The sequence below is a fragment of the Cucumis sativus genome, chromosome 2 (assembly GCF_000004075.3).
Source record: "Cucumis sativus cultivar 9930 chromosome 2, Cucumber_9930_V3, whole genome shotgun sequence".
Taxonomy (NCBI): Eukaryota; Viridiplantae; Streptophyta; class Magnoliopsida; order Cucurbitales; family Cucurbitaceae; genus Cucumis; species Cucumis sativus.
Window position 1 is genome coordinate 14,627,375 of NC_026656.2, and position 15,402 is coordinate 14,642,776.

Here is a 15,402-nt window from a genome sequence, read left to right on the forward strand (position 1 = left end):
TGAATTTTTGGTTGCTTGTTGGTTTTGTTTTCTGTGTTCAATGTGAAGCCTTAAGTTTGTAAATGATGTTGTATATATTAGAATTATGTATAATCTGATCTGCTGATTCAAGTAAAGTACAAAAAGAAAATTTGTTGAGTCTTATGTGTGAAGATAAGGCCACCTCAGGTTGGTCTATCAATGATTTTAAAGGTATTAGTTGGTTTTGTTAAGATATGCATATAGAATCTTGGGGGAAGATACCTATGGTCCATTTAGTAGAACACCAAAGGAGACTGGACCCTACTAAGAAAAAGGTTGTTGAAATTGTTAAATACATGAAATCAAATATTGTTCTTAGGTTAGTCCTATACAAGTTTGTATAGTTCCTAATAAATGTGGAATGATGAAGGTAACTAACTATCTCCCTCAATTGTTTCCTTATCTATCTCTCTCACTTTTATCTACTTTGTAATTAAATCATTAACAAAACTCATGATCATTGCAACACCTTCCTTATTGGCTATTCTTTTACAGCGAAACTAGTTTTCTGTTTTTGTTTTTTAACACATTTTTTGGATTACACTCGAGTGTTCAATCACAAATTGTTATACTTTTTGATGTAATAAGATAGTCAGTTTTGTTGTAGTTAGATAGTTAGTCTGATATATTCTGTTGTTAGTTGAAACTAATAGGTTGTTTAAAGTTGATTAATTATACCCAAACTATCAAAACCGATTGTAACTACCACATACAATTCATCAATAAATAGTCATTCTCGAGCTGAGAATAGATCAAAAATTCATTTTTGAGAAATTAAGTCCAACTTGAAATACATCACTTTTTTTAAAAAATATTTGTTCGTTTTATGATTAAAGTTGAGATGCATATAGATAAGTTGTACCAAGTAAAAGAATTGTTTTAGTATATTTATGACTAAAAGTCAAGCATTGAGCTTTTCTTTCGATAAGAGGTGGAATAGTGTGTAATATTATATTAAATTTATCTTCATCCAGTAGATTAAGCTTTTGGAAGAATAGATGATTTAAGATGAGATCTAGATAGTGGTTCAAAGGATCATATATTCATACATTTGCAATTGACAAGTGCACAATGCACGTTTAGCTAGAAAAAAGAATAAACTTTCGTTGCAAGTTTAGCTAGACAATTGACCTCAACATTCTTCCTATTAACACAAGCAGACCATGCACCAGCACAAGCATGTTCGACCAAACATTACACACCAGTATTGAGATTCTATTATCTAGTTCCTCATCATTCAAATCACCACGAACCACATATAAACAATGACAAACATTTTCGATATAGGAACCATGAAGAATTTCATCCAAATGTTCAAATTTGTGGCTATTTGATATCTCATTTGTTTTGAACTCAAAACAGAAATGAATATAATAGAAATGAAGAGACACATATAAACAAACTAAGAGCCAATATAAAGTAACTAAAACCTCCAATAAATAAGACATACAACATTTTTTAAGAAGCCAAAGATCATAGATATAAAAACACTAATTGCATTATTACAATTTGAAAAGTAAAAAGAACATAAAATGAATATATATATATAGATATTAATAGTAGAAGTATACATAAATCATCCACCACCTTTAAAACAAAATTCAGTAATACATCAAATTAAAATCCAATCATAAGGAAATCGATTGATTAAATCTGGTTTAGTTGTTTATGATATCAAACCACCGGTGTAAGGCACCTCGGTGGGCGGCAGCCATTTATCTCCGGCCAATAATTGAGACACCGTGAAGTTACTAGCAACGGTGGCGTTAATGACACCAACCGCCCACGAAGCCCGCTGTGAAGTGTCGCAGCCCGGCCCGGAGTTATTAAACTCAGCATAATAAGAAGTGTTCAAATTCAAAGTGCCGTCCCACTCCTTCCACCCTACAGGATCAATAAAAGAATCAATAAATGATTGCATATAAACTGTTCGAGAATATTGCTTCCACGGCCGCCCTAAGTAGCTCTTCGTGGCCGGGCTTGCCGCGAGCTCTGGCGTCGCCTTGATGGTGCAATTGTGGATCGAGGTTCCCGTGTTTTGATTAGGGTCGGTTCGGCCTTGCGCTGTGAGGGCGTTGAACTGGCCACTCATCGGGAGGCGGGCGTAGATGTTACAGTTTTGTAAAACGACGGCAGCGTTACCGAAGATGAAATCGACGGTACCGTAGACGTCACATTCTCTATAGAATTGACGGAGGGAGTGCGTGTAGAGGGTGTCTTGATAGCCTTCGAATATGCAGTTGTATAACGTCACGTTGTCGGCGCTCACTCGCAGCGCAACTGCTTGATGTTTGGCAGATCCAGCTGTGTTGGTGATCGTTAGGTTCACCCCCAAGAACCCCGTTCCCTCCACAGCTGCAGATAATAGTGATTTGTGTATCATTAGATTTGTTAATTGATATATATTAACACATGTAACTGATATATATATATATATATATATATATATATATTAACAGTGACATTAACGTCTTTTTTTGTATTGGAAAACACCCTAAATTATAGTTATGAGTAGGGTTTTTGAGGAGCTCACCAACTGTTGCGCTATTGAAAGTGGTTGAGCCATCAACGACGTTTTTGTTGCCGGTGATGATGGTTTGGTTGTTACCTTCTCCGATCAACAGAACGTATCTTTTTTCTTTAGGAACCAAAACGGTCTCGTTGTAAATGCCAGCGGCGACGAAGATCAAGAAGTATCCCTTAGCGACGGTGGTCTTGTTGGGAGCTGCAGCAATGGCGGCTGTGATATTTGTGAAGTCGTACATTCCATTTTGATCCACACCAACAATGCCTATTGAACAAAATAATTAATATAGAAGAAATCCATGTTCCAAAAGTAGTCTTGAGGGAAAAATATATTTTGATTCTATATAGTTTTTATTTAGTTTTCAAGTTTGAAGATTAGTTTCAATTTAACTAATTAGTCCATTCATTTCAAAATCTTATATAATTTTATTCTTATTTTGTGCAAATTTAATTTTAAGGTTTCAAATTTACATTTTTAGTCCCCATTTTTTCCCACTAAATATGGACTTGTCATCTTTAGCGGTAATGTCTATTAATTAATTGAAAAAAATTAAAATTATTAATTCATCACGGTTGAAAATTCAAATTTTACTAAAAGTGATTTCAACTCAACTAACATCTACCTGTACTCAAACATAAGAGGTGGTTCGAGTTCTATTACAATACCTTTCAAAATAAATTAAAAATTAAAATAATTTTATATTAATTAATAGACATTAATATTAGTCGATTTAAAGAAAAAAAACAATTTTTAAAGTGTAAATTTTGAAAGATAGAGAAAAAACTAAATGCATATGATTTTGAAAAATAGAGTCCAAAGGAAGACTAAAAGGAGTGATGGAAAAAATATTTTTTCAAAATTCTATGTGATATATTAATTATTTCAAAAAATTAATGATAGATTTTGTAAATAAGGGTAGTTTTGTAATTTAGTAAAAATATTTGAAATGGAATAATGAAGGGTTTATTACCATTGACCACAATTCCATCATCTTGGTAATTGGTTTGAAGAAGCCTTCTAGCACCCGGCGGCTTGTTCCTATGGACCAAGCGCTCATAATAAGCACGGTCTTTGGGCGACATTTTAAGCTTCAACTGCCCTTTCCCAGCCCCAAAATGGTTCATTTTTGGGAACGTAGGAGCCTTCAAGTCCTTAGAAACCCAACCCATTTTGAACAGTGACAGGTACAGACTATATAGCTTCTTATCAAAAGAGATAGCTTCCAACACCTTATCAACCAAGCCCACGGCTGAGTTTAAACTCGCCAACCCTTCATAACAAGTGTCTACGTTAGTGATAATTGCGCTTATCAAAGATAACATCTCGTGGGCATCGTAATAGGGAAGCGTCGTGGTAGTGGAGTTGACTATGGAGAAAGTTTGGAATAAGAAGTCGAGGTTGGCTTCCGCCAGGCAACGACAATCGTGGAGGGCAGAGAGGGAGGGTAAGAGGTTGAGTTGGGCGTTGACGAGTGACAGGAAGGTTCGTGCATGGGCGAGGGCTTGGTGAAGAGTGAAGCGACAATGAGAGTGGATGGAGTCTGGAGACTTAGGAAGGAAGGAGTTGCAGAAGGGTGGGGAGGTAGTGGATTGGCAAATGTCCGCCGTTGGGGCGGCCGAGGACGAGGGAGAGAGGAGGAAGAGGAGAGTGAGAAATGTGAGAAGAGAGATGGGGTTTGAAGAAACCATGGTGTATGTATGCTTTCTAGGCTTGGGTTTAAGTTTCATGTATAGCTTATTTATAGGGATAAAGTTTGCCTTCCCCACGTGAATATGAAGAATTCATATTCTTTTTTAATCAAGTTGATTAGTTTTGCTTAGTAACAATACCTAGATAGAAACATTATCTATGAATTCATTTTAATATATACTCCAATACATGAAATATGCAGTTGTCTAATGTTTATTTTTTTTAAGTAAATTAATAAACGGATGAAGAGTTCAACCTCTAAAATTGATAAAAATGTATACATATTTAGACAAAAAATATCAATTTATATTACAAAACTTTAAAGTTGTATTAATTAAGACTATGAACCAGTTATTGTATCAATATAAACTTTAAACTTTAAAATTCGTTCGACAAATATACATGGTGTAAAACTTATAACTGGATGATCTATTTAACACTTAAAATTTTCATAAACAAATGAATTTTGATGGCAGTTATAATGGCAATTACATTTGAGAATATTTGATATAGAAGGATGTATTATTGTATTTGTGAAGCAAACGTGGATGCAAGTATATATGTTATATATATATTGGGAATATTGAATAATATATAATATTGTTTAGTTGCATACACAAAGGCCTATTTGATTGTCAACCCCTTCAATCATATGGCTGTTGCCAACCCAACTAATTACATCTCTCATATACACAATCCTTTTTATGGCTTTTATTCATGTATCTTTACAATCATATAACATATATTTTCGACTTTGCATGATTTTAGTTTTAGTTTCACGTAGAAATATAAAAGTTTCAAGTAAAAAAATGTTTCGAGTTGTTGGAGATTTATATTCACATGACATGCATAATACATACTTCTCGTTTTGCTAACTTGAAAATTTTGATTGCATTTTCAACCAATAGATACATCTTCCCTTCATCTAGTATTATTTTGATAATTATATTTCATTAATTTTGTTTTGGATGAAGAGTTTAATTTCTAACCTTTGAGGATGAAGATCATGCTATACTACTAAGTTAGGTTTACAATTCACTAATTGTGTGAAATTTGTTCAATTCTAACCTGACTAATTTTTCATATAAATTTTAATTTAGAATCTTTTTAGTTTATTTACTTTTTTTTATTATTTTAGTTTAAACAAAAATGAATTTCTTGACAAATATTTTTTTCTTAAGTCAATCAAATCGAACCCTAAAATGGTTATCTTAACCTAAATTAAAAAGAGTCGTTCAAGAAAAAAATTACTATAATTAACTACATTTTGCTGCAGCTCATAATATTGTTTAAAAGTTTTCAATTAACTATAATGAACACTCTTTCAAAACCTCTCATGTACCACAATACGTTTTTACTATTTTACATTTATCATTTTTCATTATTTGTAACATTACAATATTTACTATTAATTTTCTCATCAAACACATACTATTATAATCCAAAATTAAAAGAATATTCACATACTAAACACAAACTATCATAATTCAATTATAAATCAATAGCTTTGTTGTATGTAAGAAACCTATTAAAGTAATATATGGGTTAGAAGTTGAAATTAATATGATCTAGTATTTGTTATAATTGACACATTATTTGTAGGTGTGGTTGGATGAGAATTCAAGAGAGATTAAATTAGAACAAAATTTTTGTTATTATTGCCTGAATTAAGAATATTGTATACTATATATAAAAAAATATATTTACAATTGCAAATCCCTCCATTATTATTAAGTATACACTCGAAATGTGGTAAAATGAAAGAATAAGAAAAACCAACGTAGCCATACCATACCCAAAGGAGAAAAAGATACTCAACCAGCTCGATGCCCAATTGCTTAGTTTCCATATACCTCTTTGCATACATGGACACAAAACAACATTCATCATCACCACAATCACATTTTGAATTGAGAATAATCTTGGAAAATCTTATGCTACACCACCACATTATTATTATTATTTGATATTTCAAAGAGTATCATTATTAGAAAATATTTAATTTAATTAGAAAAGAAAGTAAGAAGAGAGAATAAATAAATAAAAGCTTAAGGTTAATTGTAGTTTTGTATGTAGAACGTGTTTTTTGTATTGTACACCGACGACCATCATAACAAGGGTTCACGTATAGCCCCCAATAATTTCTCCCATACATTTTTCTTCTTTATTCTTCTTTATTTGTATTGATGAATGATGATCATCTCTGTGTAACATTCCACCCTTACATTTCATAAGTTGTTGGGTGCTTTTTCTTTTTCAAGTACGAGAATTAAATTCAGGACGTCTTCAAGTACGTACACGTGTTAGTTGAGCTAAACTCTTGTCATTAGTCATATAGTGTATGCATTTGAATTGGTTCTTTCATGTGTTTATAAACACTTTTGTCTAAGTTAACCCAAAAATGCACATCATAAGAGAAGGTGTTTCTGAAAATCTTCTAAAGTTTAAAGTGCTAATGATTTTTTTTGGATAATTATAATCTAAAAAATAATAATTAAATACTGTATAAAAACATTTAAAAAAAGTTCAAATATGTCAAAGTTTATAATAGACTTCAATTAATGATGATCGATCGATTTTGATCGATTTGACTATATTTGTAATTTTTTTTATAACGTTGTTATATATATATATATGCTATAATTACTACTATTCTTTTTTAAGGTTACAGATGTGCATGAAAATTAGATATGTACGATTGAGTGGAAATAGTAATAATGAAAACACAAAATAATTAATAATTGTGATGTGGGCATATGAGGAAGCACACCTTAAATGACCATAAGGACACTTTAATTTTTATAGGGGAGCACTTGATGTTTTCTCTTTAATATTGAGTCAATGTTGAGACGCAATGAACAGCCAAGAAATGGTGCAAAAAAGGGTCATGCATGCCTTTTTCTTAATTCATGGTTATATTCTTTTAGTTACAATATGTGTGTGTATATTGAAATGGAAGGTTAAAATTATATATTACCTTTTAATTGATATGGTATATGTATCTTAACTCATTGTGAACTTTGTAGGTTAAGAATAAGTGATTTTTGAATGAGATATTTTGTAAAGTACAAACTTTCATGTATTGATTGGGATTAGATATTTAAATCCTCAATGATGTGTAGACAATGTTTGAACATAACTTTAAATAATTTTGTGACAGTAGTAGACAACCATACATGTACATGTGTATTATATACATATATATATAGTGGCAACTGATCACAAACAAGCAATAGGTTTTCCTTAAAACAAAATAACTATTGAGTCTATTAAATATTTCCCTCTCTTTTTATATTTAATGTTTTAACCTATATTTAACCATTTTTAAATTGATGAAGTAATTTCGACATTACAACAAAATACTTATCAATAGATCACTCTCTCTTGAGTAACTCACGGACAACAACTCGACTTGGGTTCCCCTTCCAACGCGGTAACACTTCTTCAAACTTTTGTATTAGATTTCCTTCCTTTGATATAACGTACATATTCAAGCTCTTTCTTAATCGTGTGAGATATTCTCTCACCTTCGTAAGCAAGCTTTTCCTAAACTTCTATTCAAATCTACTCAATACAATATAAAAATTAACCCCTGCCTCACAACAAATCTAACCAAGCTTCGTTGCCGACTAGCTAGAACAAACTTCTAATGAAAAAAGATAAAGCTTTTTAATCACAAAAGATAAAGCTTTTTAATCACAATACATTAAGGTAAGGCTCATACAATCCTAAGTTCAAAACTTTCAATACACACTTTTCTAATCGAAAGGCACCCCACTTGCTAATACGATCACACGTTTATAAACAAACAAGCCAAACAATGAAAACATGCATAAGAATAACGGCCAAAAAAAATGTTAAACCAATATTCTTTAAATTAATTAAGTTCAAATATATAACTTCTATAAAAAAATTGTTAAAATTGTACATAAAGTAGATTTTGATATTTTCCATTTATCTTCTTTTAAGGGAGAAGAGTTTCTACTTTTACACATGATCAATTAAAATGTAATCTATAAATAAAAACAAATTAATAAATAAAATTAATTTTGAAGTTTGTGTTGTTTTTTTTTTTTTTTTTGCCAAAAATCCTAAAAAAAAATAGGAAACGTTTGGAGCGTGGAGTGAGTTATTATAATTTGTGGTTATTATAGCCTGTGAATTGTAATAGTTTGTGGTTATTATAGTCTATGTTTGGGGTGCAGATTATTACCGTTTGAATTGGGGAAGTGAGGAATAGTGAAATGAGAAAGTAAGCAATAGTGAAATGAAGAAGTGAATAATAGGAGAAATAAGGAAAAAAGTAGAATAGTCTTAATCCTACAATTGTGATAATCATTAGGACAAATATGGGGTGGACTAAAATAGCTCACTTCACTCCTTTATAATTTGAGGACCAAACGGCCCCTCGCTCTTTTATAATAAAATATAAAAAAGTTAGTGATTGTCATGCACTTGTATGCATTATTATTAAGTATTTGACGTCTTATAATCAATTGAATAATGAAAATCAAACCTTTTTCAATGGTCGTCTTTTGGGGAGTTGTGAGCGATAGCTAAAAAATGGCTATTTGGATAATTGGAGTTGTTTTGAAATAAAATTGAAGAAAATGGGTGGGTTTAAAAGAATTTAGGTAAAATGGATGGTTTTTTTTAGAGATACATTCTACCCTTTTTATATATATATATATATATATAATTTTCACAAACGGCGATCAGAGAGGGGACAGACAGAAAACAACAAAAGACATGGGTCAGTAGAGACGCATTTCAGGGAAAAAGACAAAAAAGAAGTAAGAGGAATATGACACATGACGAATTATGATTAGATAATTTGGTAGAGTGTACATATATTGGTGAGCCTATGATGGACCTAAGTATATTTATTTTCAACATATATTTAATATTATACATCCACACGTTCGGGTGTGTTTGGCCTAATAAGTAGTTGGAAACTTCACTTTTTGTTAATGGCTCAACGAGTTTGTGAGTCTTATATTATACTAAAAACATTAATTTTATACCTTATCAACTTTTTAAACTTTTGAACTCATGAGTTTAATTCTAAGAATATGAACTTCTCTTGGTAAAGCATCTTCTTTGATAAGGTACCGTTCTTAGGGTTTGGCTTATTTGATGGAGATTCATTCCTTCCACCACGCATTAGTAGTCCTCGAAACATGGGAATATGTGGTTTGGTTTGTTGGGTGTTGTAATGCCTTGAGTTTAGTAGGGGACATGAATGACCGATATTATATCTGAATGAGAGGGATCTGGAGCACATGAAAGTAAGGTTAAGAAAGACTTAGAAGAATTGAAAGTTAATACATATACCAACAAGATATACATTCCTTTTCAGTGGCTCAATCATGTAGAAACTCCAAAGTTACGCGTGCGTACTTGTGTTGGTTTGTGGAGACACTTTCATTCTAATAAGTCTTTAAGACAAGTAAGAATGATGTTGTTAAGTCGCATAAGAATGTCGAGAATTCGAACTCTGAATTCTGAGCTTTGGGTGTTATAAGCGTAATCTAAAGACATGTTCTAAGTTATAAAGGACTATTATTTTTTTTCTTTTTGAGTGGTTGTCAATCTTGTAAATAAAGATAAGTCTTTTTTACTTTTGAGTAAGTTTATTGGTTTATGTTCACTAAGAAAAGGAAAAAAAAAAAAAGATTAAAAAAAAGTCAAACACATGATAGATTAAAAAAATGAAAGAAGCACAAAAGTTAAAGAAAAACCCTAGAAGATTTGAAGATTAAGCATGTGCTAATATGAAAAGGCAAGAGATGCTTCCTTCATGCTTAATTTTGTAACTCTAAACCATATTTAAAAGAACAAATTAAAGTAATGATAGAATTAATGTTTGACCCAATTTGTTTCAAAGAGAAAAAAGAAAACCTAAATAATCTAACAAAGTCAATTCAAATGTAGTTGAATTATTTATTTATTGTGTGACTTTGTAAACCTTTTGAATTTAAATTAGAAATAAATGTTATGACTTAAAACCTTAATAAGAAGATAAACAAAGAAGCACAATTTAGCCCACATGTATGCATTTTGTTGCCTCTCTATTGGCTTCCTTTTTGCCAACTTTGGTTGCACTCATAACTCACATCCTAAAAGAGGAATAGAAATGTTTCATTAATTATTAGGCATATGAGGATTAAATAATAATTGAAAGAACAAACTTTGACTAAACTTGGTTTTTGTTTTGTAATTTTTTTTTTTTTACTTGACCTAGGGATTAGCTTTCCCACATGGCCACTAGTATAAGAAACTAAAAAATCTACTAATAAACATTTATTGACTAATAATGAAGCTAACTAACTAGTAAAAGTATTTGCCTAATTAATTTTATGAATCAACCTTGACAAGTGTATAAGTTTAATTTTGAAGAATATAGTAGAGACCAACTTGGATTTGGCCTCCATATTTATTTATTATTGTTATCCTTTTAATATAATAAAAGTGAGAGACTCCAATTATGTTTACATACCTCTTTAGTCTCTAACATATTTATATAGGTAATCTAAGTTATGGTTGTTTTCATAATTGGACGTACGGGTGTACATAAGCTGGTTTGGAGGAAAAATATGGTCCAACAAAAGTATTTGAGTTGGCAAAAAATGAACTATAAGGTCAACCCAATCCAAAAAAATCCAAACCAAGTTGGGTTGGCGGTTGTTGTTTTTTCATCTCTATAATTTCAACATCGCAAATTCGACAAAATCAAATTTGGTTCTGAACACAAAAACAATTTCAACCCCATGTATTCAACAAATTTCAACACCACAAATTTAACAAATTCAAAAGGGGATAGATGCAAATTTAGCAATTAAATTCAAAATAATTAAGTATATAGCAATATTTGTTTAAAATTGCAAATATAGCAAAATTTGTCAAATTCTATCAATGATAGAGTCTATCACTGATAGACAATGTTATAAAAATTGGTCTATCACCGATAAATCATACGAGTCTATGAGTAATACAAGTCTATCAGCGATAATTTTAATATATTTACAATTTTTTTAAAATGTTGCTATATTCTTAATTATTATTTTTCAAATAGTCATTCATTATAATTACCCTTCAAAATATTTAATAAGCTTAAGCAAAACAAAGGGATGAAGCTCCCTCTTCTTCAACTTTTGCAGCAATTTTCCTACTTTTTTAGGGAGAGCTTCTTCTCCTCGGCAGCTTCTTCCTCTCCTTTAACCACTTATTTAAGTGCAACTAAAGCTTCTCCATCCCTACCCTTAGAACGTAAGAAAATCTCCAGCAACTAAGGCGACTGAAGACTACCCTTAAAACAACTTAAACTGTGAAAAAGGGGTAGCGGGGAGGAAGCTGAACTAAAGACCGACGGTAAGGGTGTGGTGTGCAAGGCAACTAGGGTTGGACTGAACTAAAGGGCGGCAGAATTTTGACATTGGCTTTAAGAATTGGCAAAGTCTTCAAGGGTGTGGACAACTGGATTGGGCGTGTGACGAAAATAATTTAGGTTTTAAGATTTTTTTTATGTATATTATATGCATAACCAGATCTAGTTAGGTCAACCTTATCCCTTACTTACTCGAACTAATGACTCGATTCAATTTTCTAACCAACACAAAACTTACGATTTGAATAGGATAATTCAAATTTATTGGATTACCAGTTTTTTTTTTAACACCCTTTTTGGACGGCCCATATGGTAAGACTTTCAAAATATAGGTCACATATTCAATATTCATTTTTCAAGTTTGTAAAAGTCTATCATATTCAAAATTTATGCTTAATAAAATCTCAATCACATGCCACCCTCAATTAAATATTTTAAACAAAACTCATCTCCTCCTTTGTAAGATTAATTAAGATTAAATTATAAATTTGGGTTCTTTATAAATTTTTTATTAAAAAAATTATTTTTATAAATAGTATTATAGATTTTATCAAACATAGTAATGAAGTTTCTATAAGAATTGTTTTGGTTGGATTGATACTTGTTTCTTTAAGCTAATTGTTGACATAGCGACAAACCACGAGTGTCGTGTATAACCGTGACTACTTGGCCTATTTCAAGGAGTAGCTCCCTCCCAAAAGAAAGAAAGCCAGCAACACACTTTACATAATATCATGCCCCAAACTTAAAGAAGACCATGTCTACATGGAGTTCATTTGAAGGGTTTCAAAATGGACTTCCAAAAAACTGAAAGCTACCTTCTCGTGATTTTGTGTCTGTGGTTAAACACTGCTACAATTTGAACTTCGTTGAGTACACATAATTACTTTTGTTTGGTTGACCATCGTGACAAAAATTCGCCAATTAAACCTTTGTTTATTGCTTCAAATGTGTTCCTCTATTGGATGACCAATCCGAATACAACTCCTACAAGATGATGGTACATAGGTTGACCCAATTTAATAAAGATAAATTCATATATTCGATTCAATCTATTGAAAGATTGATTTCTCTTTATTGATTCAATCTATGCACTTGCTATTACATATAGATGTTAGTTGGAACAAACTCCTGTTAGCTTCTCTTAATCAATTTATTTGAACCTAAACCAATCCAAACAAGTTCTATCATGATACATAGAGAGAAATCTAACACTACTCCCATTACTACATTCAAAACCTCTGATTTTCAGACATTACAGTAATGTTGATGCACAAACTTCCTATGGTATTAACCAGCAGAGTATGTTCATAATGAGTGGGTGGAATTAGTCCACATATTTCTCAAAAGAGAACAATAAAGAGATTAAGTTATTATACATTCATTCCCACACCTCTTGGTGTAACCTTGGTGACAGTTTACATACATGACATCAATAGAAAGAAGAGATAAAGAAGAAACTAAATCCTTCCAAATCTTTCCTAACAATGTTTAAAGCTTATCATAAATAAATATCAATCAAGCGTGCGATTTCACCTTGACACGATTCCCAATCTTTCAGGTCTAAGAAGAGTAGTGTCTGACTAATTTATGGCCCATCTTAGTCTATCTCTTCTCTCGCTATTTTTTCGATGCCAACCGAGTTAGCATATGGGCAAAATCAACTGATGAGCCGTAGAAGCAAATCTGATTGAAGGTGTTGTGTTATCAGCTGTTAGATTGCCTTGCTATTTTCTGAAGAATGACTTCTCTAGCCTTTGTTACATCTGTGCTGCATTTAGTAGCATGTGCACTCAATTTCTCAATGGTCTCATCAAAACCTTCAAGGTTTTTCTTGATTTCATCTATTACAAGCTGCATAGCGCCCTGCTCCCTAATGCCAAGATTGGCATTCTGCAATAACGAACCTAACTGAATCGATAATCTGCGCACAAGTAATCTAATGTTCTCGAAGTCCTTTAGAATTATGAAACTGTGACCTTCCATAGAGCTCAGAAGTTGCTTCTCTACTTTAATGCTGTTCAAGTATCGATTCCACAGTGTGTTACACCATTTCCCAACTGGACCCATTGGAACAGCTAGTGCAGCACCCAATGCAATCACCACGGGAGGTGCAGACATTGCAGCTGCTACGACCGAAAATATCAGTACGGAGGCAAATGCAGTAACCAAAATGACATTCGACACTGTCTTCCATGTTTCCATGGTCGAATATTTCTTGTCAAGCTTCTTCTTTTGATGTTGCAATTTCTTGAACATAGATAAATGCTCTTTGTACAAGGACCGGAATAATGTAACGAACTCCTCACCAAATGGATCCCCAGCCTCCTGAAATTTCTTCAAGTCTTCAAACGTTTTAACATATCTCTCACCATTATCTCCATTCTCATCACTCTCAAACTTTTTAACAGCAAGTTTAATGATGAACTGGCTGTCTCGAGTACGTCGTAAACTCTCCTCCAATGCCTTACTGAATTCTAACACTTTGAGACTGTTATCAAAGAATGCCTCCACAAGACTAAACAACCCTTTGTTCCACACATCCTCTTTACTTTTAAGGATAATCTTGACAGCATCTCCATTCATTTCCAGTAAGAAGTCAGTGACCTCCATAAGTGCATCCATTGACAACGAGCCAACGGCAACTCCACCAGCCAGTGAATTGAGAGCTCGGCTCGTCCTTTCGTGCACTTGAACATCAAAGGATTTCAAATCTGGATTTTCTAAACACTCGGCTTCATATGAACTAAGGGCAGCTGCATAGCGAGCATCGTTGATGGGAAGTGGAGGAAAAGAAACATCCCCACCACCTGATTTGCTTTTGCTAGATTGTCCTCCCATCATTTCCAGACTATAATTTTGACTAAAACAAACAAAATCAACAAGTTTCTCCAGTTGGGTCTTCAGAAACACAGGAAAAAACAAAAAGTAAAATCTTCACTTTTTCACTACTCTCTGTTTCAGATAATACAAGAACAAGCTCGAATCTAAAAATCAGAACTTCTAGTGGAGCAATCAAGGTTACAAGATCTAAGAGAATAAAGAATTGCCAAACCCCATCACAGATTTTCAGTCAAACAGAAGGGGGGAAAGTATAAAAATCCCAAAAAAATCAGTTTAAAAGTAAAAGAACAGCCGCCATTAATTCAAAAGGAACACGATACCTCAATTCGAATGAAGAATCGAAAAGATCCAACAAAACACAGATGACCAATCCAAGAGGGAAACGAGGAAATCCAGTAAGTACCCAAAACAGAAAAAGATCAGAATGATCAGAACTATAAAAAATCTCACAAGAATGGGAAGAAGGAGAGGATCTCGGCCACGAACATGGTGAAAGAAAATGAAAGAAGACCTAATGAAAATGGAGCAATGGTCAACAGTCACATATGAATAATTATCAATCCATTGGTCTTCTAAATCACGCGCCGTTGAATTTTCTTTTTGTTGAATTTTCTTTTACCCTTTTTTCATTGAAATTTCTTCCTATTTTTTTTTTGTTCTGCTGTTGCTTCTTAGGAAGTATCGAGGACTCTTCCTTGAAATTTCCGGGACTTCGACTTACTCTTCCATGGACTTTCAGGACTTCATGTAGTAACAATTCAGTTTGAATTGATAATGAAAATGCCTTATCCTAGTGGAATTTGATTGATATTTTAATTCTTTTTTGTAAGAAGATTGTTGATGATAGCTAACTATTCAAACTATTTATGCAATGTGTAATGAATAAGAAAAATTAAATAAGTTATTTTCTAAAATGAACTTTCTTTTTATCACA

General features: G+C 32.3%; 2 protein-coding genes across 3 annotated transcripts; both read right to left on the bottom strand.

Annotated features, from left to right (window-relative positions):
• Nucleotides 1–1,431: 1,431 nt before the first annotated feature.
• Nucleotides 1,432–4,242, bottom strand: LOC101216984 (pectinesterase). The gene is made up of 3 exons (XM_004148422.2): nt 3,519–4,242; nt 2,555–2,812; nt 1,432–2,376 (listed from the first exon to the last, which is right to left on the bottom strand). Exons 1-3 carry the CDS (start codon nt 4,234–4,236, stop codon nt 1,688–1,690), a joined length of 1,665 nt encoding a protein of 554 aa, XP_004148470.1. The 5' UTR covers nt 4,237–4,242; the 3' UTR covers nt 1,432–1,687.
• Nucleotides 4,243–12,879: 8,637 nt separating this feature from the next.
• On the bottom strand, nt 12,880–15,182 carry LOC101210046 (UPF0496 protein At2g18630). 2 transcript variants are annotated; one of them, XM_004148395.3, is made up of 2 exons: nt 14,789–15,182; nt 12,880–14,487 (listed from the first exon to the last, which is right to left on the bottom strand). In XM_004148395.3, exon 2 carries the CDS (start codon nt 14,466–14,468, stop codon nt 13,332–13,334), a length of 1,137 nt encoding a protein of 378 aa, XP_004148443.1. In that variant the 5' UTR covers nt 14,469–14,487; nt 14,789–15,182; the 3' UTR covers nt 12,880–13,331. The 2 variants fall into 2 exon arrangements, with proteins under 2 accessions (XP_004148443.1, XP_011649380.1); XM_011651078.2 differs by having other exon boundaries at nt 12,880–14,475; nt 14,789–15,181.
• Between the last annotated feature and the right edge of the window lie 220 nt (nt 15,183–15,402).